At 37.4% G+C, this 27,516-nt stretch overlaps 1 protein-coding gene across 6 annotated transcripts in view; it reads left to right on the top strand.

Moving 5' to 3' along the window:
* ATM (ATM serine/threonine kinase) overlaps window positions 1-27,516 on the top strand; it is a 153,422-nt gene that overhangs the window by 106,028 nt on the left and 19,878 nt on the right. For all 6 annotated transcript variants that reach the window (XM_027563834.1, XM_027563829.1, XM_027563831.1 and 3 more), the window contains 10 exons: window positions 1,711-1,824; window positions 2,365-2,582; window positions 3,073-3,280; window positions 4,231-4,344; window positions 11,708-11,866; window positions 12,315-12,453; window positions 13,498-13,580; window positions 14,911-15,051; window positions 15,844-15,960; window positions 25,773-25,922. In XM_027563834.1, coding sequence (XP_027419635.1) covers window positions 1,711-1,824; window positions 2,365-2,582; window positions 3,073-3,280; window positions 4,231-4,344; window positions 11,708-11,866; window positions 12,315-12,453; window positions 13,498-13,580; window positions 14,911-15,051; window positions 15,844-15,960; window positions 25,773-25,922 — 1,443 coding nt within the window. The remainder of the gene's footprint in view (window positions 1-1,710; window positions 1,825-2,364; window positions 2,583-3,072; window positions 3,281-4,230; window positions 4,345-11,707; window positions 11,867-12,314; window positions 12,454-13,497; window positions 13,581-14,910; window positions 15,052-15,843; window positions 15,961-25,772; window positions 25,923-27,516) is intronic.

Below are 27,516 nucleotides of genomic sequence, written 5' to 3'. Positions count from 1 at the left end.
TAATTACTAATTTTATTAAAGATTTGAAATTACTGATCCATGAACAAGAAATTATAAAAAAGAGTCTTGAAAATTAGTATTTGTAAAAGTTTAGGCAGCATTCATTTTTCCTATTTACAACATTTCCATCAGTCCATCTCATCATAGATTAATTTATCCCAATGATAAGCCTTATTTTTTTAAAACTTTCTACAATATTCAAGGAGGGTGTGTGGGAAACAAAGATGAAATAGCTACTATAGATTTGAAATGACAAAAAAATGCAAGAAGAAATGCATAAGAGAATAAAACTTTTTAAAAGGCAAGTTGAAATAATTGGGTTGTTAATCCAAAGACCTTGAAAACATCACTTCTGATATTTTATCTACCATTACCTATAATGTACATATATATTTTATATTAGTTATTATAAACTTGATTGCTTCTTCAACTCTGTCTCCAGCATATGATGGACAAATTTAGCAGCATTTGTAGGAATCATGAAGTATTTTAAAGGTTTGGACTCAATGATGTCCCTCTGACATACACCTACTAGGTGAATATCAACATTTTGTACTTTTGGATAATGGAAACTTGTATAACATCCTCCATTATTAGAAAATTTATCATTATACCAAGTCCTGGGAGCTCACATGGTATGATTGTTTAAATATTGCTGAACAGGATGGACCCTGAAAACTAAGATCATGGCATCCGGTCCCATCACTTCATGGCAAATAGATGGGGAAACAGGAGAAACAGTGTCTGGCTTTGTTCTGGGGGGCTCCAAAATCACTGCAGATGGTGATGGCAGCTATGAAATTAAAGACCCTTGCTCCTTGGAAGAAAAGCTCTGACAAACTTAGATAGCATATTAAAAAGCAGAGACATTACTTTGCCAACAAAGGTCCATCTAGTCAAAGCTGTGGATTTTCCAGTAGTCATGTATGGATGTGAGAGTTGGACTGTAAAGAAAGCTGAGGGCCAAAAGTTGATGCTTTTGAACTGTGGTGTTGGAGAAGACTCTTGAGAGTCCCTTGGACTGCAAGGAGATCCAGCCAGTCCATCCTAAAGGAGATCAGTCTGAGTGTTCATTGGAAGGACTGATGTTGAAGCTGAAACTTCAATACTTTGGCCACCTGATATGAAGAACTGACTCACTGGAAAAGACCCTGATGCTGAGAAAGATTGAAGGCAGGAGGAGAAGGGAATGACAGAGGATGAGATGGTTGTTGGATAGTATCACCGACTCAATGGACAGGACGTTGAGTAAACTGTAGGAGTTGGTGATGGACAGGGAGGCCTGGTGTGCTGCGGTCCATGCGGTTGCAAAGAGTCGGACACAACTAAGCGACTGAACTGATGGACCCTGAAGTTACCTACCCTCTTTGTACTTCAGTTGTAGTTTTCTAATTAAGGATAATAATTGTTCTTATATCATAGGATTCTTGTGAGGATTCAATGAATTATTATATATTATTATATATAGTAATAATGCCAAGCATATAAAAGTACTCAATAAATGTGAGTTGTTTCAATAATAGTAATAATAATAGTAATAGTAGTAAAGAATGATTATTTTATAAAAGTAAATATTGGAATTATTAAAATAATCGTAAGTTGAAAGCCAAAGAGGAAAGACATTTTTAACCTGTTGTTTTCCTACATGGAAGATATTTTTGTACAGTCATTATAATGAATTACATTTTAAGACTTTGCTTTCCTTTACAGAATGATCCCAACTTAAAACTTATATACACAGAATGTCTAAGGGTTTGTGGTACCTGGTTAGCAGAAACTTGCTTAGAAAATCCTGCAGTCATCATGCAGACCTATCTAGAAAAGGTAAGGTTTTTGAGGAACCCTAATAGAGTTGCTTAGCATGAATACATTTGATCTTTTCATTGAAGTGAAGTGAAGTGAAAGTTGCTCAGTGGTGTCCAAGTCTTTACAACTCCATGGATTGTAGCCTGCCAGGCTCCTCTGTCCATGGGATTCTCCAGGCAAGAGTATTGGAGTGGGTTGCCATGCCCTCCTCCAGGGCATCTTCCCAATCCAGTGCTTCTACCACCTTTGAGCTTCCTTTTTCTCCCTTTTATTCATATAGTTTAATTTTAAAAATAGCTACTTCACTAATAAATGAACATGAAAAGCCTAATATGTTTTTTTAGTTCTACCATTCTTTACATATATTAGCTATTTCAGTTGTTTCTGCTCTGTCAAAATTGTTTTGAAAGCTCAAAGAAATAATGTATTTTGTATAATTTAGCTTATATACATATATATATATATGTTAAATTTTACTGTGGGTATTTCTTTGATCTGAGTAATTCTTTAGATGCATTTAGTATCTGTAAATATAAATGGATTTTTTTTTTCTTGAAGGCTGTGGAAGTTGCTGGAAATTATGATGGAGAAAGCAATGATGGGCTCAGAAATGGAAAAATGAAGGCATTTCTCTCATTAGCACGGTTCTCAGATACTCAGTACCAAAGAATTGAAAACTACATGAAATCATCAGAATTTGAAAACAAGCAAGCTCTCCTGAAAAGAGCCAAAGAGGAAGTTGGCCTACTTAGGGAACATAAAATCCAGACCAACAGGTAACTGAGGGTCTACAAGTAACAAGATATACAGTATTTATACAGGTATACAGAACCAGATAGGAATTCATGCTGTGGCTCTGTACTAATTGTGGAATATACTGGTGTTAACTTTGTTTTGCTTTTTTAGTTTGTTTGTTGGTATCCTAGTTGAAAAAGAGATATGTGTTAAAATTAGAGAGAAGTTACTTAGTTTGATGTAATTAAATCCTTTATTCAAACCTGCTTTTCGTATATATATTTTAGAGTAAGTAGAAAATAAAGTTAATGAAACACCTTGGCTAGAGTCCACTTTGGTTGCCTAAAATAGCTTTTAAATTGCAGAAACTTAAAGACAAAAATAAGTTTATTCTGTTTATAATTCTTAGAATTTTGCTTTTTCTCCTAAGATGGACACCTGATTTTTCATTTATATTGTATGTCTTACTTGATTTTGTAGTTCTATAAAATTTAACGGCTTTTGTGTTTTATTTTAATTATCCAACGTAAGATACACAGTAAAGGTTCAGCGAGAGCTGGAGTTGGATGAATGTGCACTCCATGCATTGAAAGAGGATCGTAAACGTTTCTTATGTAAAGCAGTTGAAAATTACATCAATTGCTTATTAAGTGGCGAAGGGCATGATATGTGGATATTTCGTCTTTGTTCTCTCTGGCTTGAAAATTCTGGAGTTTCTGAAGTCAATGGCATGATGAAGGCAAGTTTTCTTTTTCAACCAGGTATTCTAGCCTGTGCTTTAAAAGTTAAGCCATTAGCCCCTCAAATGTCATGCATTTTGTATACTTTGTATCCTTGGCAGTTGGTTTAGGGCTCTACACACAGATACTTAACTAACTCTAATGATGTAGGTTTATGTGAATATGAGAAAATTAAGTCAGTCTTTTCCCATAGCATTGCAATTACCATCGGAAAGTACCCAGAATGCTAGATAGGGAGATTTGGAAAGCAGTTAAAGATGATGTGATCACAGGTGGTGTTTTTTTTCCCCCTGCTTTATTATTTTCTGTTGATTTTTTTTTACAAAAATAAATTATTTTTGTAAATGGAAAAAAAAATTTTAAGAAAACATTAAGGCAGTAGAATTTTATAAATTTTTATTTAAAAATCTTGGGTTTTATTAATGACATCTAAATAGTATGCCTATCATTTATTAATGATACTTAAATGATACCTAAATTTATTAATGATACTTAAATGATACCTAAAATTATGTTGTCAATCAGTTTGAAGTTTAAAAGTAAAATAGTTCTGGCTGAAGCAAATGTTAATATTCATAACAGATACAACAAATTTCTGCTACTAGTGTACATTAAATCCTGTTACTTTTAGTATGTACAGAAAAATAGTTATTCCATTTTATTCACACTGACTTCTCAGGAGTCAAGATTACAATAGTCCTTAGATCAACATTTGTCCTCCTTGGATTCACTGGCATATAAGCAGTACCAAGTATTCCACTTCTGAATGCAATCTGATACATGTTCAAACATGATTTACCAGTGAGTCAATCTAGACTTTGAGATAAATAATAAAGAAAAAATATGTCTGCTTGATGATTGCACTAATAGAGGAGCATTTTGTATTTGTTTAGATGTGAGGGCTAGTTGAAATGCATTGCTTTTTAATTTTGTAATTTTTAATGGGCAGAGAGATGGAATGAAGATTCCATCATACAAATTTTTGCCTCTTATGTACCAACTGGCTGCTAGAATGGGGACCAAGATGATGGGAGGCCTAGGATTTCATGAAGTCCTCAATAATGTAAGTAAACGTGAAAATCAAACCACAACTGCTTTTCTTTTATATTATTGTGTATTACTGTTCCGCTCCAGAAAGTGGCAACACAAAATTTTCAGTCAGTCATTCAGTTCAGTTACTCAGTCATCTCCGACTCTTTGCGACCCCATGAATTGCAACACACCCGGCCTCCCTGTCCATCACCAACCCCTGGAGTTTACTCAAACTCATGTCCATCGAGTCAGTGATACCATCCAGCCATCTCATCCTCTGTCGTCACCTTCTCCTCCTGCCCCCAATCCCTCCCAGCATCAGAGTCTTTTCCAATGACAAAACTCTTCACATGAGGTGGCGAAAGTATTGGAGTTTCAGCTTCAGCATCAGTCCTTCCAATGAACACCCAGGACTAATCTCCTTTAGGATGGACTAGTTGGACCTCCTTGCAGTCCAAGGGACTCTCAAGAGTCTTCTCCAACACCACAGTTCAAAAGCATCAATTCTTCGGTGCTCAGCTTTCTTCACAGTCCAACTCTCACATCCATACATGACCACTGGATAAACCATAGCCTTGACTAGATGGACCTTTGTTGGCAAAGTAATGTCTTTGCTTTTGAATATGCTATCTAGGTTGGCATAACTTTCCTTCCAAGGAGTAAGTGTCTTTTAATTTCATGGCTGCAGTCACCATCTGCAGTGATTTCGGAGCCCCAGAAAATAAAGTCTGACACTTTCCACTGTTTCCCCACTATTTCCCATGAAATGATGTGCCCAGATGCCGACACTTTCCACTGTTTCCCCATCTATTTCCCATGAAATGATGGGACCAGATGCCATGATCTTCGTTTTCTGAATGTTGAGCTTTAAGCCAACTTTTTCACTGTCCTCTTTCACTTTCATCAACAGGCTTTTGAGTTCCTCTTCACTTTCTGACATAAGGGTGGTGTCATCTGCATATTTGAGGTTATTGATATTTCTCCCAGCAATCTTAATTCCAGCTTGTGCTTCTTCCAGCCCAGCATTTCTCATAATGTACAATTGCATATAAGTTAAATAAGCAGGATAACAATATACAGCCTTGACGTACTCCTTTTCCTATTTGGAACCAGTCTGTTGTTCCATGTCCAGTTCTAACTGTTGCTTCCTGACCTGCATACAGGTTTTCAAGACCAGGTCAGGTGGTCTGGTATTCCCATGTCTTGAAGAATTTTCCAGTTTATTGTGATCCACACAGTCAAAAGGCTTTGGCATAGTCAATAAAGCAGAAATAGATGTTTTTCTTGAACTCTCTTGCTTTTTCGATGATCCAGCAGATGTTGGCAATTTCATCTCTGGTTTCTCTGCCTTTTCTAAAACCATCTTGAACGTCTGGAAGTTCATGGTTCACGTATTGCTGAATCCTGGCTTGGAGACTTTTGAGCATTACTTTAGTAGCATGTGAGATTTAGTAGCATGTGAGTGCAATTGTGCGGTAGTTTGAGCATTCTTTGGCATTGCCTTTCTTTGGGATTGGAAGGAAAACTGACCTTTTCCAGTCCTGTGGCCACTGCTGAGTTTTCCAAATTTGCTGACATATTGAGTGCAGCACTTTCACAGCATTATCCTTCAGGATTTGAAATGGCTCAACTGGAATTCCATCATCTCCACTAGCTTTGTTCGAAGTGATGCTTCCTAAGGCCCACTTGACTTCACATCCAGGATGTCTGGCTCCTGGTGAGTGATCACACCGTTGTGATTATCTGGGTTTTGAAGATCTTTTTTGTACAGTTCTTCTGTGTATTCCTGCCACCTCTTCTTAATATCTTCTGCTTCTATTAGGTCCATACCATTTCTGTCCTTTATTGAGCCCATCTTTTCATGAAATGTTCCCTTGGTATCTCTTATTTTCCTGAAGAGTTCTCTAGTCTTTCCCATTCTGTTGTTTTCTTGTATATCTTTGCATTGATTGCTGAGGAAGGCTTTCTTGTCTCTCCTTGCTATTCTTTGGAACTCTGCATTCAAATGAGTATATCTTTCCTTTTCTCCTTTGCTTTTTGCTTCTCTTCTTTTTTTTTTTTTTTTTTCTAATTTTATTTTATTTTTAAACTTTACATAATTATATTAGTTTTGCCAAATATCAAAATGAATCCGCCACAGGTATACATGTGTTCCCCATCCCGAACCCTCCTCCCTCCTCCCTCCCCATACCATCCCTCTGGGCCGTCCCAGTGCACCAGCCCCAAGCATCCAGCATCGTGCATCGAACCTGGACTGGCAACTCGTTTCCTACATGATATTTTACATGTTTCATTGTCATTCTCCCAAATCTTCCCACCCTCTCCCTCTCCCACAGAGTCCATAACACTGTTCTATACATCAGTGTCTCTTTTGCTGTCTCGTATACCGGGTTATTGTTACCATCTTTCTAAATTCCATATATATGCGTTAGTATACTGTATTGGTGTTTTTCCTTCTGGCTTACTTCACTCTGTATAATAGGCTCCAGTTTCATCCACCTCATTAGAACTGATTCAAATGTATTCTTTTTAATGGCTGAGTAATACTCCATTGTGTATATGTACCACAGCTTTCTTATCCATTCATCTGCTGATGGACATCTAGGTTGCTTCCATGTCTTGGCTATTATAAACAGTGCTGCGATGAACATTGGGGTACACGTGTCTCTTTCCCTTCTTGTTTCCTCAGTGTGTATGCCCAGCAGTGGGGTTGCTGGATCATAAGGCAGTTCTATTTCCAGTTTTTTAAGGAATCTCCACACTGTTCTCCATAGTGGCTGTACTAGTTTGCATTCCCACCAACAGTGTAAGAGGGTTCCCTTTTCTCCACACCCTCTCCAGCATTTATTATTTGTAGACTTTTGGATAGCAGCCATTCTGACTGGTGTGAAATGGTACCTCATAGTGGTTTTGATTTGCATTTCTCTGATAATGAGTGATGTTGAGCATCTTTTCATGTGTTTGTTAGCCATCTGTATGTCTTCTTTGGAGAAATGTCTATTTAGTTCTTTGGCCCATTTTTTGATTGGGTCGTTTATTTTTCTGGAGTTGAGCTGTAGGAGTTGCTTGTATATTTTTGAGATTAGTTGTTTGTCGGTTGCTTCATTTGCTATTATTTTCTCCCATTCTGAAGGCTGTCTTTTCACCTTGCTAATAGTTTCCTTTGATGTGCAGAAGCTTTTAAGGTTAATTAGGTCCCATTTGTTTATTTTTGCTTTTATTTCCAATATTCTGGGAGGTGGGTCATAGAGGATCCTGCTGTGATGTATGTCGGAGAGTGTTTTGCCTATGTTCTCCTCTAGTTTTATAGTTTCTGGTCTTACGTTTAGATCTTTAATCCATTTTGAGTTTATTTTTGTGTATGGTGTTAGAAAGTGGTCCAGTTTCATTCTTTTACAAGTGGTTGACCAGATTTCCCAGCACCACTTGTTAAAGAGATTGTCTTTAATCCATTGTATATTCTTGCCTCCTTTGTCAAAGATAAGGTGTCCATATGTGCGTGGATTTATCTCTGGGCTTTCTATTTTATTCCATTGATCAATATTCCTGTCTTTGTGCCAGTACCATACTGTCTCGATAACTGTGGCTTTGTAGTAGAGCCTGAAGTCAGGTAGGTTGATTCCTCCAGTTCCATTCTTCTTTCTCAAGATCACTTTGGCTATTCGAGTTTTTTTGTTTTTCCATACAAATTGTGAAATTATTTGTTCAAGCTCTGTGAAGAATACTGTTGGTAGCTTGATAGGGATTGCATTGAATCTATAAATTGCTTTGGGTAGTATACTCATTTTCACTATATTGATTCTTCCAATCCATGAACATGGTATATTTCTCCATCTATTAGTGTCTTCTTTGATTTCTTTCACCAGTGTTTTATAGTTTTCTATATATAGGTCTTTAGTTTCTTTAGGTAGATATATTCCTAAGTATTTTATTCTTTCCGTTGCAATGGTGAATGGAATTGTTTCCTTAATTTCTCTTTCTGTTTTCTCATTATTAGTGTATAGGAATGCAAGGGATTTCTGTGTGTTGATTTTATATCCTGCAACTTTACTATAGTCATTGATTATTTCTAGTAATTTTCTGGTGGAATCTTTAGGGTTTTCTATGTAGAGGATCATGTCATCTGCAAATAGTGAGAGTTTTACTTCTTCTTTTCCAATTTGGATTCCTTTTATTTCTTTTTCTGCTCTGATTGCTGTGGCCAAAACTTCCAAAACTATGTTGAATAGTAATGGTGAAAGTGGGCACCCTTGTCTTGTTCCTGACTTTAGAGGAAATGCTTTCAATTTTTCACCATTGAGGATAATGTTTGCTGTGGGTTTGTCATATATAGCTTTTATTATGTTGAGGTATGTTCCTTCTATTCCTGCTTTCTGGAGAGTTTTTATCATAAATGGATGTTGAATTTTGTCAAAGGCTTTCTCTGCATCTATTGAGATAATCATATGGTTTTTGTTTTTCAATTTGTTAATGTGGTGTATTACATTGATTGATTTGCGGATATTGAAGAATCCTTGCATCCCTGGGATAAAGCCCACTTGGTCATGGTGTATGATCTTTTTAATGTGTTGTTGGATTCTGATTGCTAGAATTTTGTTTAGGATTTTTGCATCTATGTTCATCAGTGATATTGGCCTGTAGTTTTCTTTTCTTGTGGGATCTTTGTCAGGTTTTGGTATTAGGGTGATGGTGGCCTCATAGAATGAGTTTGGAAGTTTACCTTCCTCTGCAATTTTCTGGAAGAGTTTGAGCAGGATAGGTGTTAGCTCTTCTCTAAATTTTTGGTAGAATTCAGCTGTGAAGCCGTCTGGTCCGGGGCTTTTGTTTGCTGGAAGATTTTTGATTACAGTTTCAATTCCCATGCTTGTGATGGGTCTGTTAAGATTTTCTATTTCTTCCTGGTCCAGTTTTGGAAAGTTGTACTTTTCTAAGAATTTGTCCATTTCTTCCACGTTGTCCATTTTATTGGCATATAATTGTTGATAGTAGTCTCTTATGATCCTTTGTATTTCTGTGTTGTCTGTTGTGATCTCTCCATTTTCGTTTCTAATTTTATTGATTTGATTTTTCTCCCTTTGTTTCTTGATGAGTCTGGCTAATGGTTTGTCAATTTTATTTATCCTTTCAAAGAACCAGCTTTTGGTTTTGTTGATTTTTGCTATGGTCTCTTTTGTTTCTTTTGCATTTATTTCTGCTCTAATTTTTAAGATTTCTTTCCTTCTACTAACCCTGGGGTTCTTCATTTCTTCCTTTTCTAGTTGCTTTAGGTGTAGAGTTAGGTTATTTATTTGACTTTTTTCTTGTTTCTTGAGGTGTGCCTGTATTGCTATGAACTTTCCCCTTAGGACTGCTTTTACCGTGTCCCACAGGTTTTGGGTTGTTGTGTTTTCATTTTCATTCGTTTCTATGCAAATTTTGATTTCTTTTTTGATTTCTTCTGTGATTTGTTGGTTATTCAGCAGTGTGTTGTTCAGCCTCCATATGTTGGAATTTTTAATAGTTTTTCTCCTGTAATTGAGATCTAATCTTACTGCATTGTGGTCAGAAAAGATGCTTGGAATGATTTCTATTTTTTTGAATTTACCAAGGCTAGCTTTATGGCCCAGGATGTGATCTATCCTGGAAAAGGTTCCATGTGCGCTTGAGAAAAAGGTGAAATTCATTGTTTTGGGATGAAATGTCCTATAGATATCAATTAGGTCTAACTGGTCTATTGTATCATTTAAAGTTTGTGTTTCCTTGTTAATTTTCTGTTTAGTTGATCTATCCATAGGTGTAAGTGGGGTATTAAAGTCTCCCACTATTATTGTGTTATTGTTAATTTCTCCTTTCATACTTGTTAGCATTTGTCTTACATACTGTGGTGCTCCCGTGTTGGGTGCATATATATTTATAATTGTTATATCTTCTTCTTGGATTGATCCTTTGATCATTATGTAGTGCCCTTCTTTGTCTCTTTTCACAGCCTTTGTTTTAAAGTCTATTTTATCTGATATGAGTATTGCTACTCCTGCTTTCTTTTGGTCCCTATTTGCATGGAAAATCTTTTTCCAGCCCTTCACTTTCAGTCTGTATGTGTCCCCTGTTTTGAGGTGGGTCTCTTGTAGACAACATATGTAGGGGTCTTGTTTTTGTATCCATTCAGCCAGTTCGCTTCTCTTCTTTTCAGAGCTATTTGTAAGGTCTCCTCAGACAGCCATTTTGCTTTTTTTGCATTTATTTTTCTTGGGGATGGTCTTGATCCCTGTCTCCTTTACAATATCACGAACCTCCGTCCATAGTTTATTAGGCACTCTATCAGATCTAGTCCCTTAAATCTATTTCTCACTTCCACTGAATAATCATAAGGGATTTGATTTAGGTCATACCTGAATGGTCTAGTGGTTTTCCCTACTTTGTTCAATTTAAGTCTAAATTTGGCAATAAGGAGTTCATGATCTGAGCCACAGTCAGCTCCCGGTCTATATATAGTCAGTCTATGCTGACTGTATAGAGCTTCTCCATCTTTGGCTGCAAAGAATATAATCAGTCTCATTTCGGTGTTGACCACCTGGTGATGTCCATGTGTAGAGTGTTCTCTTGTGTTGTTGGAAGAGGGTGTTTGCTATGACCAGTGAGTTCTCTTGGCAAAACTCTATTAGCCTTTGCCCTGCTTCATTCTGTATTCCATGGCAAAATTTGCCTGTTACTCCAGGTGTGTCTTGACTTCCTAGTTTTGCATTCCAGTCCCCTATGAGAGTCCCTTGGACTGCAAGGAGATCCAACCAGTCCATTCTGAAGGAGATCAGCCCTGGGATTTCTTTGGAAGAAATGATGCTAAAGCTGAAACTCCAGTACTTTGGCCACCTCATGCCAAGAATTGACTCATTGGAAAAGACTTTGATGCTGGGAGGGATTGGGGGCAAGAGGAGAAGGGGACGACAGAGGATGAGATGGCTGGATGGCATCACTGACTCGATGGACGTGAGTCTGAGTGAACTCCGAGAGTTGGTGATGGACAGGGAGGCCTGGCGTGCTGCGATTTGTGGGGTCGCAAAGGGTCGGACATGACTGAGTGACTGATCTGATCTGATCTGATTATGAAAAGGACATCTTTTTTGGGTGTTAATTCAAAAAAGTTTAGTCGGTCATATTTAGTATGTTATATAAGGGCAAGAATATTCTCTTTTGTCTCCTTTCATACTCCACTTGTTACTCACTTTCTCTTTCTTTTTCCTCATATACTTCTCTCTCCCATACATTCCCGCACCACCACTCCCGCCCCCCACACACAGTCCACCCACTGCTGCATCTAGCACAGTAAAATGTATCTTAATGTTAAGTAAAAGTTAAAAGGTTATGGATTTTTAATTTTTTTCTTTCCACAAAATTAACAGTTCTTAATTTTCTGACAGCTCATCTCTAGAATTTCAATGGATCATCCTCATCACACTTTGTTTATTATATTGGCTTTAGCAAATGCAAACAAGGATGAATTTTTGACCAAACCAGAGGCAGCCAGAAGGAGTAGAATTACTAAAAATGCACCAAAACAAAGCTCTCAGCTTGATGAGGTATTTGAATTGAACTTTTTGAGTTGCAATATTCATTTTTTCCCCAAAATATCCCTTTCTTAAGTCCCAGGAATTCAAAGAATATGTATTGTTGACAATATTCAATTTGTAAATCCTTTGTTATTATGATGCTACCTAAAATTGGTTCAAAATTCCTGAATATTTCTCAAAGCATAAGAGATATCAAAGGTATTTTACTGTTTTTCCTCAAGTAATGAGCTAAGAAAAAAATAGATTTTACAATGTACCCAAGTCATTTACTCTTGAGATTATTATACCTTTGATATGTTTCATTCATAATATAGTGACTGCTTTGTCTCTGAGGGATTATAGTCCTTCCATTGTCTAGATAAGTGCATAGATTCCATTTTTTGTTTTTATAACTGTAAAAAGTTTTAATGTCACATGTTTGCTTTTGTAATATTTTTTGTTTGTATTTTATTAATAGGATCGAACCGAGGCTGCTAACAAAATAATACGTACTATCCGAAGTAGGAGACCTCAGATGGTCAGAAGTGTTGAGGCACTTTGTGATGCTTATATTATACTAGCAAATTTAGATGCCACTCAGTGGAGGACTCAGAGAAGTATGCAGTTTGAAAGAATGAATGTTGCATTCTTGCTGTGTTAATCTCTGTTGTTGTTTTTAGGTGCTAAGTCATGTCTGACTCTTTTGTGACCCCATGGCCTATAGTCTGCCAGGCTCTTCTGTCCATGAGATTTCCCATTTTCCCAGGCAAGAATACTAGAGTAGTTGCCATTTCCTTCTCCAGGAAATCTTCGCAACCCAGGGACTGAATCTGTGTCTCCTGCATTGCAGGCGGATTCTTTACTACTGAGCCACCAGGGAAGCACACTTATTCTCTGTAGGGATATTTTAATTACAAAACAGAATGTAAATCTGCTCAACTCACATACATTAATTATAGATACAAAAGTTTTGATGATTACAACTCACACATGATTCAAAACTTAATTTTTATCTAAAAAGCTTCAATACCCCGCCAGTTACTTTTTCACTTAATATCTTGTGGAACTGATAATAGATAACTGCACTCTAGGACTTAAAAATGAAAAGATCTTATCATTTTCTCCTTCACTCTTCTTGCTATGTCTCTTTAAATAATTACAAGCTGCTATATTTGGTTGTGTGTATCTGTCTCCCCATACTTTAATAATTATGTTCTTTTATTCTGTTCAGGATCATATCTTCATATTTAAATTCTTACTATTTTAAAATAAAAATGAGGCTTCTCATAGTGTTCCTCTAAGCAAACAGAATACTGTCATGTTGTTTAGTCGCATTTAATAGTAATGTGTATACCATTATCTATGTGCTATTCATACTATTATATAATTATCTTAAGTCGTCCAACTTGGCACCTCAGGTGGAGTCTGGTCTAATTACCAGTGCCAGGTAACCTGCAAATTCATTTGTAAGCCACATTACTCATTGCTATGCCCTGACCCTGAGCGGCACTGTGTCCCAGGTCTTTGGTCTTCATTTCTAAATCAGAACCACAGATTAGCCATAGTTTGGGTTTATGGTAGCTGCTGAATTCTCCTCCTTTACCTTCAGTACTGTTGCTCAATTTGTGGTTGTCACTGAAACTTCTTTATTTTAAATACAGAAGGCATAAATATTCCAGCAGACCAGCCCATTATCAAACTTAAAAATTTAGAAGATGTTGTTGTCCCTACTATGGAAATTAAGGTAATTTACTATTAATTGTTTTGATTTTTTTTGTTTGTTTTTGTTTTGATTTTTTAATTAAACTAAATTACTTTTTAGCAAGTTAAACCGTTTGAAATAGCCTTTTACTGTAGGTCAAAAATGGTTAATTATTGGCAGTTTCATTTGTTTCAACCAATAGTTTTTTCTTTATTGGATTCCCTTTGCCCAAGACTTAAAATACTTAAAGATCTCTCCTGCTTTCTTTTCTATTGCCTCCAGTTTTACAAATGTCATCTTTCTTATGAAGAAGTCTGTAGACTGTTATTGATACTTTTACTGACCAAAAGAAAATATTTTGTGTGCTTATGTCAATATTTTTAACTGAGCAAGAAAGTCCCTAATTGTTTTATATTGATTTTTAAGATTCTGTATGCGTTAGAATATTGACTGTGATGTATTACAATATTAAATAATATAATATGTATTACAGTATTGACTGTAATATACATGACACTTTCAGCTGTGTCCTAATGGTTTTTTATTGCTGGGAGTACAATGTGGGCAGGGATAAATATAATAATAAAGGTTGTTGTTTGGTCACTAAGTCATGTCCATCTCTTTTGTGACCTCATGGACTGCAGCACTCCAGGTTCCTCTGTCCTTGAAATTTTCCAGGCAAGAATATTGGAGTGGGTTGCCATTTCCTTCTCTAGGGGATCTTCCCGACCTCGGATCTAACCCAAATCTCCTGCATTGGCAGGTGGATTCTTTACCACCAAGCCACCAGGGAAACCCATAATAAATAAAGATTACAGTTTAGAAAATCATCATTTTAACTACATTGTAAAATCTCTCCTTTGAGTTTGCCTTTTAGTGTTTAATATGAATGGTTATTTGATGTGAAATGTAGCTTCATCGTGTGGATTAACCTATCAGCAAAGTTACTTATTTAAATATCTTGTGAAACTGCCAGATTTAGCAATTAAAACCTAGAAAACTCCTCTCTGTACTTTTCTAAAATTTCCCTTATTGTTTTTGTGAAGAGATGACTTAATTTATACTGATGACTTAACATATACAGATCAATGGTAACACCTGAACCAGGGTTATTGAATAGTTTTTTCAGCAACACTAATTGAACTTCTTTTATTAGGAGATATTTAAGGAGGTAAATTGTGTTATCTATATTGCTTTTTGAAGCCTTTCCAATGTCAAATCTCCTTTCTTTCATTTATAAAGTTACCATTTCTGTTCTTAACCAACAGCACATTGTCATTCATTCCTTTGCTCAGTATTAAAATTGTCATTTAAAATTAATTTGTCTTTAAATGCAAATTGAGTAATAAGGTATTGTCATATACTTTATTAGGTGGACCCCACAGGAGAATATGGAAATCTGGTGACTATAAAGTCATTTAAAGAACAATTTCGTTTAGCAGGAGGTTTAAATTTACCAAAAATAATAGATTGTGTGGGCTCTGATGGAAAGGAAAGGAGACAGCTTGTCAAGGTGAGACTTTGCTTTTGTGGTGTAGTTCCTAGTGGATTAATGGAAAACATCAAAGAAAAACTAACAGATATTTTCTTCTTATTTTGGCTCTTTGGTTTTGTTCTCAGTAATTACAGGTGAGGAAAACAAAGTAGAAATAAATTGTTTTCTAGAAGCAGAATGCTTTTCCTCATGGTTTTGTGTGTGTGTCTTTAAGACCAGCCTTATTTTAACAGTTGGTTGAAGTGAAAGAATACTTTTTACATGTATAGACATGGTGAGGTTTAACCATCAGCCTACTTGTTATGAAAAAAATTTTTTGAGTGTTGCTTACTTTCTTGAATAGTTCAAGTTGAAGGCCCGTGCTTCAATGTCCTGGATCTGACATTGTGCTAAGTGCTATTTTAAACATATCCGAAAAGGATAGCACTCCTCCCTTACTCTGCTTTTACGCTTTGGGCCTTGCTGGGAAGTGGCAGAGAGACAACAGTGCTCCTCCACCTTGGTGCTTTGCAGTGTGCCCGTAAGTGTAGGCATTCCAGTTATTTTAGTCACAAAAGCAGCTGTGACGGGGAGTGGGGAAGGGTACTTCTTTTTTCTAAATTGGTCTACAGTGATGTACTTTACTCTAATACTTGTCTTTTGTTCGTGTGTTTGTGTTTGTGTGTCTTAATTACTTAAGAGACTAAAGGGGAGCACAGATCCTCAGACTGATTTCCAAGTGCCCTTTGGCTGTCCTCAGATGATTTTGTGTGATTTTATAGTAAAGAAAATGAACTGTGCTTAGTTATTTGTGTTTTGATTATTCTGAAGGGCCGTGATGACCTGAGACAAGATGCCGTCATGCAGCAGGTTTTCCAGATGTGTAATACATTACTGCAGAGAAATACTGAAACCAGGAAGAGGAAATTGACTATTTGTACTTATAAGGTAACTTTTATTTCTGCTGCTTCATAAAGGACATATAAAAGACGCCATTATTGAGGTAGGGGTCAGCAAATACTTTCCTGAAGGATAATATTTTAGACTTTGTGGGCCACATACATAGGTCTCTGTTGCATATTCTTTATTTATTTTTTTCCTTGATAGCCCTTTAAATCTGAAAGACCATTCTTAGCTCACAGGCTATACAAAAATAGTTTGGGACTGGGTTTGGTACAAAGGCCATATATTGCTAAAGCTCTGATTTAAACAGTATTTTTCTTTTGTAAAAGTATACATTAATGTTAATTGCAGCATTTTTTTGTTTCAAGAAATCTTGTTCTTATAATCAGCTAAAGTATTTTCCCTTTATGTTTGACCATTTAGCCTATTTCTGATATAAAAGTGCTCTTTAGAAGAGAAATGATGTTAAAAAGAAAATACTGATTCAGTGAAAAATATATTATATAATGTAGAGTTTTAAAATTCTAAATATGCTAGTTTTTGACTAGGTAATACATTTGCATGGTTCAAAAATCCAATAATAGAAAAAGGTATAAAAAGGGAAGCCTTCTCTCACCTTTTTCCCTTTCGCTGTAAACCTCATGCCCCACCATCTCTTATTCTTATAAGTACCATTTTCATTTGTTTCCAGTGTTATACAAATAGAATATATGAATATAATTCCTTATTTTCCCCCCTTTCCTAGAGACAACAATATTTTTTTAACTCAGCAATATATTATAGAAATTTTTTGCTTTTTTAACAACTGCTTTCTGCATTAGTACAGAGTTATCATAAAAGTCCTTATCATATAAAATAGGCATTTGGGTCATTTATAGTCCTTTACTGTAGCAAGCAGTGCTGTGCTGCAATAAATAATATTGAACATATTTCATATATGTACTGGTGAATCTGTGGGATATATTTCCTAAAGTTGGACTGATGGGTAACAGTAAATGCACCTATAATTTGGTAGATATTGTCAGATTACCTTTAATAGAGGGATGTCCCAAATGCATTTCCTCCAGTATTTTGCCTGAGAAGATAATTCTTAAGTCACATTATTCTATTAATTTACTCATCTTTGACTCTTACATGAATGCTCATCTAGCACATTTGCATTTTTAAAAATTGCAATAAACCTCCATTTTGAAGGATGTGTTTTCTATCAGATCAGATCAGATTAGATAAGTCACTCAGTCGTGTCCAACTCTTTGCGACGCCATGAATCGCAGCACGCCAGGCCTCCCTGTCCATCACCAACTCCCGGAGTTCACTCAGACTCACGTCCATCGAGTCAGTGATGCCATCCAGCCATCTCATCCTCTGTCGTCCCCTTCTTCTCCTGCCCCAATCCCTCCCAGCATCAGAGTCTTTTCCAATAAGTCAACTCTTCGCATGAGGTGGCCCAAGTACTGGAGTTTCAGCTTTAGCATCATTCCTTCCAAAGAACACCCAGGGCTGATCTCCTTCAGAATGGACTGGTTGGATCTCCTTGCAGTCCAAGGGACTCTCAAGAGTCTTCTCCAACACCACAGTTCAAAAGCATCAATTCTTCAGTGCTCAGCCTTCTTCACAGTCCAACTCACATCCATACATGACCATAGGAAAAACCATAGCCTTGACTAGACGAACCGTTGTTGGCAAAGTAATGTCTCTGCTTTTGAATATGCTATCTAGGTTGGTCATAACTTTCCTTCCAAGGAGTAAGCGTCTTTTAATTTCATGGCTGCAGTCACCATCTGTAGTGATTTGGGAGCCCAGAAAAATAAAGTCTGACACTGTTTCCACTGTTTCCCCGTCTATTTCCCATGAAGTGGTGAGACCAGATGCCATGATCTTCGTTTTCTGAATGTTGAGCTTTAAGCCAACTTTTTCACTCTCCACTTTCACTTTCATCTAGAGGCTTTGAGTTCCTCGTCACTTTCTGCCATAAGGGTGGTGTCATCTGCATATCTAAGGTTATTGATATTTCTCCCGGCAATCTTGATTCCACCTTGTGTTCTTCCAGTCCAGCGTTTCACATGATGTACTCTGCATATAAGCTAAATAAGCAGGGTGACAATATACAGCCTTGACGTACTCCTTTTCCTGTTTGGAACCAGTCTGTTGTTCCATGTCCAGTTCTAACTGTTGCTTCCTGACCGGCATACAGGTTTCTCAAGAGGCAGGTCAGGTGGTCTGGTATTCCCATCTCTTGAAGAATTTTCCACAGTTTATTGTGATCCACACAGTCAAAGGCTTTGGCATAGTCAAGAAAGCAGAAATAGATGTTTTTCTGGAACTCTCTTGCTTTTTCGATGATCCAGCGGATGTTGGCAATTTGATCTCTGGTTCCTCTGCCTTTTCTAAAACCAGCTTGAACATCAGGAAGTTCACGGTTCACATATTGCTGAAGCCTGGCTTGGAGAATTTTGAGCAGTTTTCTATAGGTGTTCCTTTCTGGTTTCATTCCTATATGTCCTATTTGCCCTTTATTTTCTGTCACTGCTGTAACAAGGCTTATTTATTTATTCGTTGTTTCTATTTCTGTGAAGATATAAACAAATTACGGTAATTACTGTCTATTAGTAGAAAAGCAGTCTTTCAGAGACACTTAGGATAGCCCCATATCTGTTTCCTAAACCTGCAAAATGGTATATAAACAACTGTTTATTTTTTCCAGCAAGTTAACCCTACTTAAACTCGAGGTATCCCAACCATCAACTAAAATTAGTTTAAAAATATAATTAAAAATACAATAATGTTTATAATGTGAATAAGCTGCTTAGGATTAATGATAATAAGAAAGATGCAAGACTATATGAAAAAAAATTATACAAATGTAACAAGAAAGAAAAAAGGAAAAAAAAAGTACCACATTATAAATGGGAAGACACTTAAAAATGTCAGCTGATTTCAAATTAGCATAGACAATGAAATTCCAGTAAAAATTTTGTAATGTGGAACCATGATATAAAAGTTTATCTTGAAAAATATATTGGTGAGAATGACTAAAATGTCTTTGATAAAAGCAATACGTGAAAGTGGACACTGTCCAGTCATAATGGAACCAAAGTAGCCTTGACAGATGTTTATATATACATGTGTTAGAAATTAGTATATAGCTTTGACATAAAGTTCCTTAAATGCTATTAACTCTGGGTATGATGGGATTATGGGCAGTACCTGTTTTTTAAATATATTTTGAATTGCCCTCAATGAACATTTTTTTAATTATAAAAATTATTGTTAAATTAAAAACACCAAAAAAATTAAAAAATAAAAACACCAAATAGGGGAGCAGGGAAAAAGAAATTAGATCTACCCACCAAAATTCTGATTGAGTTAGGCTATTGTAACTGAAAACTGAGGTTGTAACTGAAAACTGAGGGGTTTTTTTTAGAGCTTTTTAACTTCCTACAGAAATAGAAATATAAAACTCACTTATTATTTGGATGAAGTTGAAGAGTGGGAAATCATTTTTAAAAAGCACACTTTTTTCTTACTTGCAAATTTGTGAGAAATTTGTCACATGAAACTTTATTGTTAACTTGATGCTTTCTAGTACCAGTTAGCAAAAAGCGAGTTCTCATGGAATGCTAAGAGCAAAAGTTAAAATTAAAGATCTTTGAAATCTGATCTTTGATGTGGTTTAGATCAGTGCTACTCAAATTTAACAGGCATTCTAGTCCCTGGAAGGGTCTGTTAAAACGCAGATTGCTGAGCCCCTAAAATTTCTGATTCTAGGATGGAGCCTGAGAATATGCATTTCTACCAGGTACCAAGTTGATGCATCTGCAGTTTAGGAACCACACTTTGAGACCCAACAGTCTAGTTAATTTGCTATCTATTGATTTAGCTTCATTGTAGGACAAAGTTGATTAGTTGTTAACTGTCTCCTCTGACTGCTCAGACGTTTTTAGAGGGCAGATATTCAGTAACATGAGTGAAAGGGAAGTTTTGTGCTCTAAGTGCTAGACTTTTAGATGGCAAAAGCGATGAGTAGAGAGCTGGGATCCGATACTGTAGCAGATTTGGGCTGTGAGTGCTCAGTCACTTCAGTCGTGTCTGACTCTTTGCAACCCCATGGACCATAGCCCGCTAGGCTCCTCTGTCCATGGGGTTTTCCTGGCAAGAATACTGAAGTGGGGTGTCATGCCGTCCTCCAGAGGATCTTTCTGACCCAGGGATCAAACCTACATCTCCTGCATTGCAGGTGGATTCTTTACCACTGAGCCACCAGGGAAGCCCTTGGGCTATAGGATCACCTGGTTTTCTCAGAAAGCAGCTCAGGCTTCCAAGCAAATAACACAGTTTGGCTTCCAGAGTTCATTGCTATAAAGCATGAGAGAAGACCTTGACCTAAAATATTTAGAAGGCAAAAACAACTAAACTCCATCTCTACCTGGTAACTTTTTAAATATCTGATTTTCACAGAGAACTCTTTTACCAATTAAATAGTGGAATTATTTAATGTTATATATTTGAATATTAAAAAATGTCCTCTTGGAAGACTGTGTGCTCCCAAGGCAGGGGGCACGGGTTTAAGCTCTCTCAGGGAACTGGATCCCACAAACCGCAACTAAGAAAGTGTCCACATGTCACAGCTAAGAGTTTTAACATGTTGCAACTAAAGATCCTACCTGCCATAATGAAGATCAAAGACCCCATGTGCTGCAACTAAGACCTGGCACAGCTAAGTAAACTAAAAAATAATAATAATAAAAATTTTAAATGACCCCTAAATATGAGAGTTTGGGTTTGACTTTATTGTTTAGAATTGTATTATTGGGCCAATAGATCTATATTATTTTGAGATTACTCCAAAAATGTGAAAGCTGTGTTGTAGCTTTGTTGCTAGTTGTTCTTGATTTCAGTTAAAGGTTCCTGGAAGTACTGTATTGTATGTAGTGAAGTAGTCTGCCTAATCTTCTTTGGAGTCATTCCCAATCTGTCATTCAGGCTTCTTATGACCATTGTAACAACAAGCCGGGTCATTGACTGCCTGGAATTAACTCTTGGTACGCAGCTGTGGCTCAGTGGTAAAGAATCTGCCTGCCAGTGCAGATGTGGGTTTGATTCTTGAGTCAGGAAGATCCCCTAGAGAAAGAAATGGCAACCCCCTCCAGTATTCTTGCCTGGGAAGTCCCATGGACAGAGGAGGCTGGCAGGCTCTGGTCCACAGGGTGGCAAAAGAGTCAGACACAACTTAGTGACCGAACAACAACAAAGACAACAACCCAAATGTCAAAGTGCAGCCTCAAAGGAGAGACTTGTATATTGAGGAACACAAGATATCAGAGAGAATCACATGGAGATGCAGGAAGACAAAGTTCATATTGTATTTGCTGGCACTGAGACATGGCCCTCTGATAACCAGGATTCGTGTGACTGGGCTAGTTTATCTCTACCAAAACTACATTTTTAGAAAGTATGTTGAACAACTAGCCTGAAATCTTAGATATGAGAGGATTCATTTTTTAAAATCAGTGTCTTATAAACAATATTTAAATGCTGAAAGAAGCTTTGTACTTAATTCTTCATTATGCCTTATGAAAAACATTGCCATTTGCCTTTTGAAACTTGAGTTCAATGTTTTTACGTCACCCAACATCTCTGAAATGAGATAGAAAGAAGCCAGCCTACTCCTTTCTCCATCAGTCTCTTAACAAAAGAAGGGTTTGATTTTTTTTTTCCCCTCATAACTAGATAGTAGTAGAGAGTAATTTTAGAAAAGGGATCTTTGATGGAATATATTAGGAGGTAAGGATGTTAATGTGATCAAGCATTAGGGTCACAGCTAGCTCAAAGTCAAAGATAAAGCTGGATTTTCTGGGAGGAACGTATTTAGAGGTACTTAAGTAGGAAGGAAAATAAGTTGGAAAGACTATGAGATCTGTTCATTCATTTGTTCACTAATTGTTTATTTACATGCCTAGTGGTGTATTAGATACTCTACCAGGTGTTGGGGATATAGAAGTAATACATAGTCTTAGTTCTTAAGAAGTTCATAGTCTACCATGGGAAACAGACAATTACAATACAGAGTGTTAAGTGCATTTTTGAAGAATGAAAAGAGCTGAAGATGGAGAAATCATACTTATCTTTAACATCACTGGGGAAGACCCAGGCTGAGGGCAGGAACAGGCTCCAATGATGCCTGGGGAGAGAAAAGGGAGAGGCTTGGCCAACAACTCCCAGTGGACCCTCAATACAAGGCCATCACCCCCAGGGTCACTGTGACTTACTGGAGCAAGTGCAGTCTTCTGAGCCAGGGTTCTTCTAGCTCCTTTTTCTTGTACCAATTAGGAGACCTTCCCACATTAATAGGCAGCCAAAACCTGTTTAATTGTTGCCTACCAAAATGCCTGTGATCTAGCACTGCTCCCGAGATTATGGCCCTGCCCCTAAAGAGAGGGCCTTGTTTTGGGAGCTTCTTGGCCCTGAGAGTGAGCACAGGCTCAGGAAGGATACACAGCATGGGACTCACAATCATTTGCCTCCTCCTACTGCTGGAGACAGTTTAACATCTGAGGGAGGATGGGAAGAAAGGAGGGGCCAGCCCTCTCTGCCCTGCCTCATTTGCTCCTGGTTATGCTCCTACAAGAAAAGTGATGAGTAGCCTAAGACCCACGGTACCTGGGCCCTATTCTGTGTCCATGATCCTTGGCAAACCCTTCCACTCACCCCTTTAACCAGGGCAGGTGGGCACAGGGCAAAAGGAAGCCTGAAGCCATGAAAAAGGCTTTAAAACACAAATCTTTTGCAGAGGCTCCTCTTAGGAACCTCAGGGCATGGTTCCTGTTCTGCCAGACTACAGGGCTTAGGCCTGTGAACATCTTGGGGCTTAGGGTCTTAGGATCTGAGCAGCAGTGTTTTCCTCCACCAGCTAGCTCTTGAGATAGGCCCTGAGCCTACTCATCCAGAGAGGACAATCAGAAAGGGTTCAAGGCCCAGACACTGTAAAAACTGAGCGGGAGCCCACATGGGAGGGGCATGCACCCTGCTGTGGGATCACAGCTGCAGGGGACCACTTCAGGGGAAGGGCAGGGGGGCAGAAGACAGTAGGGGCATGCGTAGGCAAGGGGTGGGGAGTGGTGGCTTAGGACTGAAGCACCTTAAGTGCCAATTTTGTTTCACTGCAGAGCTTTTCACTTCCCTCTGCCTGTAATACTCTTTCTTCATATCTCTGCATGAGCTTTTCCCTTAGGTTATTAGTCTTTCAGGCTTTTCTCCAGTGTCACCTCTTCAGAGATGCCTTCTCTCACCATATAGAAAAGTCTCTGTTACTTTTTTAAATGTCTGTTTTGTTCTATTATACTTGTTATCTGGCATCATTAAATGTCTATTAGTGTATGTGTTCCCACACTAGAATGAAGCTTTATAAGGACATGTTCTTCATCTGCCTCATTGCCGCTCTATTCTCAATGCCCTAGCATCATGTGTAAGACATAATAGACTCCCAAAAAACATAGTTAATAAATTAATGAAATCTCCTCCATGTTAAGACACAGAACATAAAATAATAAAACACTTGAGTATATTAAAATTAAAAATGTATAGAATTAAAGATACTATAAAGACAGGTGGCTGAGAAAACAAATTTTAAAATGTTGATAACAAAAAGGATTGTTATTAATAACAACAGGGATTTATGTACAGAATATGGATATAGCTATTACAGACCAGTAATAAAAAGAGAGCCAGTGAGAAAATGGGTGAAGAATACAAACAGGCAGTTCACAAGAAGAAAACATTTGAATAGCCAATGAGCCTGTCAAGTTTTACTCAGCTTTCCTGGGAATCTGGAAAATACAAATGAAAACCACAATAAGATACTGTTACACACCTCTTGGATTGACAAAATGTGGAAGTCTTGATAAATACTACATGTTGGGAGGCTATACAATAGACTCTGCTAATGGGTATATAAATTGGTACAACTACTTTGGATAGTTATTTGCCAGTATATGTTAACTAAGTTGAAGATGCATATCCTGAATGACCCAGCTCTTCAACTTCCAGGTACATGTACACCCTAGAAAAACTGAAATGTATTCATTATTAAACTAATAGCATTGGGGATAGCAGCATTGGGGAAATCTGGAAACAATGTAAATGTTAATCAGTATTCCAGTCATCCAATAAATTGGATGATTATGGTATATTTATACAATGCAGAGTTGTTAAAATGAATAACTTAGAGTTAAATGTACTAATATAGTTAAAGGTATTAGTAAAATAGTGTTGATTGACAAAAAAGCAATTGCAAAACATACATATGGTATAAATTATTTAAAGCTTCAGTTCAGTTCAGTTCAGTCGCTCAGTCGTGTCCGACTCTTTGCGACCCCATGAATCGCAGCACGCCAGGCCTCCCTGTCCATCACCAACTCCCAGAGTTCACTCAGACTCACGTCCATCAAGTCAGTGATGCCAACCAGCCATCTCATCCTCTGTCGTCCCCTTCTCCTCCTGCCCCCAATCCCTCCCAGCATGAGAGTCTTTTCCAATGAGTCAACTCATGAGGTGGCCAAAGTATTGGAGTTTCAGCTTTAGCATCATTCCTTCCAAAGAACACCCAGGGCTGATCTCCTTTAGAATGAACTGGTTGGATCTCCTTGCAGTCCAAGGGACTCTCAAGAGTCTTCTCCAACACCACAGTTCAAAAGCATCAATTCTTTGGCGCTCAGCTTTCTTCACAGTCCAACTCTCACATCCATACATGACCACAGGAAAAACCATAGCTTTGACTAGACGGACCTTTGTTGGCAAAGTAACGTCTCTGCTTTTCAATACGCTATCTAGGTTGGTCATAACTATAAAGTTACATATATATATATATACGTGCTATGCTGTGCTAAATTGCTTCAGTCGTTTCCGACTCTGTGCCCCGCTATAGACTATAACCTTCCAGGCTCCTCTGTCCATTGAATTCTCCAGGCAAGAATACTGGAGTGGGTTGCCATGCCCTCCTCCAGGGGGGTCTTCCCTAGCCAGGGATTGAACCCACAGCTCCTATGCCTCCTGCATTGGAGGCAGATTGTTCACTGCTGAGCCACCAGGGAAGCCATATATATATATAAAGCTTTGAAATACACCAAAATATGTGAACGTGATAAGCAAGGTAGCAGTCATCTTGTTGGTATGGAGGGGCACAGGGTCAGTGAGGAGTAAAAGGGAGTTTTGTCTCTTTCCCAGCAAATATGAAAAATCTTAGATTTCGTAAAGCAGTTTAGTAGGTAAAAGAGTGTTTATATTATTTTCTACTTATATGTATATTTATAATGTCATAATTTTCAATCATTTTAATCTTTGGTAAAAGTACTCATTTTACAGTATGTTTAGGAACACATTTCCTCTTGAATAGCTAACGAGACTACAAAGCAAGAATACATACACTTTCAATTATTAAAGTAAAAAAAATGTATTAAAGTATACCCAAATTAAGACTACATTTGATGTCTTCCAAAGTGAAATTCTTTAAATTTGATTTCAAAGTCATAAGGAAAGCAAAGTTAATTCCTCTGCTAGATGGAGTAACCTAAGTATGGCTTGGTCAGTCACAAATGATGAGTACAATTAACAGTATTGACCCCTTAGAGAATCCTGAAGAGTGAGAGAAGAGCACGTTCTTAGAAGTCTAAGCATCAGGCTAGAAAATCTTACTGTTTGAGCTCATTTATTTTCAGTTGCTTTCTTCCTATGGACATTCTGTAATGCAACTTGTAGTGCAACTTGAAAAAATGCTTCACACTGACTCTGATAATTAAATAATTTTCATATGCTCTTTAATGCCAGTCCATAAACAAAAGGTATTTAATCTGTAACTTCAGGTGGTTCCCCTTTCTCAGCGAAGTGGCGTTCTTGAATGGTGCACAGGAACTGTCCCTATTGGTGAATTTCTTGTTAACAATGAGAATGGTGCTCATAAAAGATACAGGCCAAAGGATTTCAGTGCCATTCACTGCCAAAAGAAAATGATGGTGAGTAACATTCAAATATATATGTTATTACAAGATTATCTGGTAGCTTATTAAAATTGACAGTTATCAAATATTTTGGAATGTAAAAAATTTTAATTTCATCAGGTAATTGTATAAGACAGTATGCTCACTAGAGTGAAAGTTTGTGTGAATGAAAAAGGACAGTTTTTAAACTACGTTGTGTCAATCCTTGTCCGATGAGAAATGTAACTTTATTCAGTGTTTGCCTGTTTGTTTCCAATTTGGGGTAAGGTAGTTCTTAACAAACAAAATACTAACTAAAACCAAAAGAGAAAAAGTTATGAAAGAGAGAGAGACCTTCTAAGACTTTTGCCACATCACATCACACTGGCCATCTGGTCTGACATTCATTGACCCAATCAGTGACATTTATTGAATGTCTCCTCTTTATCAGGTTCTATGGTAAGACTTCACAAATATGAGTAATCACTATCATACTTATCCCATTTTAAGATGAAAAGAAGTTCTGAGAATTTAGCTTCCCCCAGGTCAGTGAACTAATAAATAATGGAACAAAGATTTAAACCTTGTCTGTCCAACTCTAAAATCTATTTACTTTTTATTTTGTTGTGCTTTCTGTTATACATTTTAAAAAATGTATGGTAAAGCACTGTAGGGATTGTGAGGGAAGGGTTTGTGAAGGGACAGAGGAGGAAGTGATCCATTCTACCTGGGACAGGAAAGAGTGGAAAGAATCAGATTCAGCACTTGGTGGTCCAGTGGTTAAGAACCCGTCGTCCAAAGCAGGGGATGTGGCTTGATCCCTGGTCTGGGATCTTAAATCCCACATGCTGATGGGCAACTAAGCCCATGTGCCACTGCTAGAGAGAAGCCCTCTTGCTACAATGAAAGATCCCACGTACTGCAACTAAGAGCTAACTGCCAAATAAATAATAGACAAATATTTATTTATTAAAAAGAAAAAGACTTCATAGAGGAGATGGTGTTTGAGGTGAGTTTTATAAATGAATTGGTTTTCTAGGAAGGAGGAACATAGAAGCAAAAGGGAAGGAGGCACAAACAGGCAGGTAAAGATGGCATAGGCTTAGTTTTTGAGGAGGAATAGATGAGACTGAAGCAGTAGTCATTAGTCAAAAAGTGGAGGGTTGCTTCATGAAATGTTAAGAAATTTGCACTTTATCCTGTAAGCAATAGAGAACCCTTGAGAAGTATAGTAATATCAGATTGGCATTTTAGAAAACTAACTCTGACAACACTTATATTTTGAGAAAGCTGACTAGAAGCATGAGATTAAGTCTGAGAGTAATAACAGTAGGAATGGAGAACAGGCAGTTCAGTATCATTGGTGCCCAGTTTCTAGATGGAGAGGCTATTTACCGTGTTGATGAATAAAGGAAGTAGCTGAGGTTTGCCAAATCTGAGAAGGTGAATTAGTTTGGATTTGGAAGTGATCCAAGTGAAGATATTGAGTGAAAGTTGGAGAGGCACATCAGGCTGGAGCTTAATAAAAATACCTGAGCCAAAGACACAGATGTGATTTGCATTTCTCTAATAATGAGGAATGTTAGGCATCTTTTCACGTGTTTCTTGGCCATCTCTATGTCTTCTTTGG

The sequence above is a fragment of the Bos indicus x Bos taurus genome, chromosome 15 (assembly GCF_003369695.1).
Source record: "Bos indicus x Bos taurus breed Angus x Brahman F1 hybrid chromosome 15, Bos_hybrid_MaternalHap_v2.0, whole genome shotgun sequence".
In the NCBI taxonomy this organism is placed as follows: domain Eukaryota; kingdom Metazoa; phylum Chordata; class Mammalia; order Artiodactyla; family Bovidae; genus Bos; species Bos indicus x Bos taurus.
This window is presented reverse-complemented; position numbering and strand designations above follow the sequence as displayed.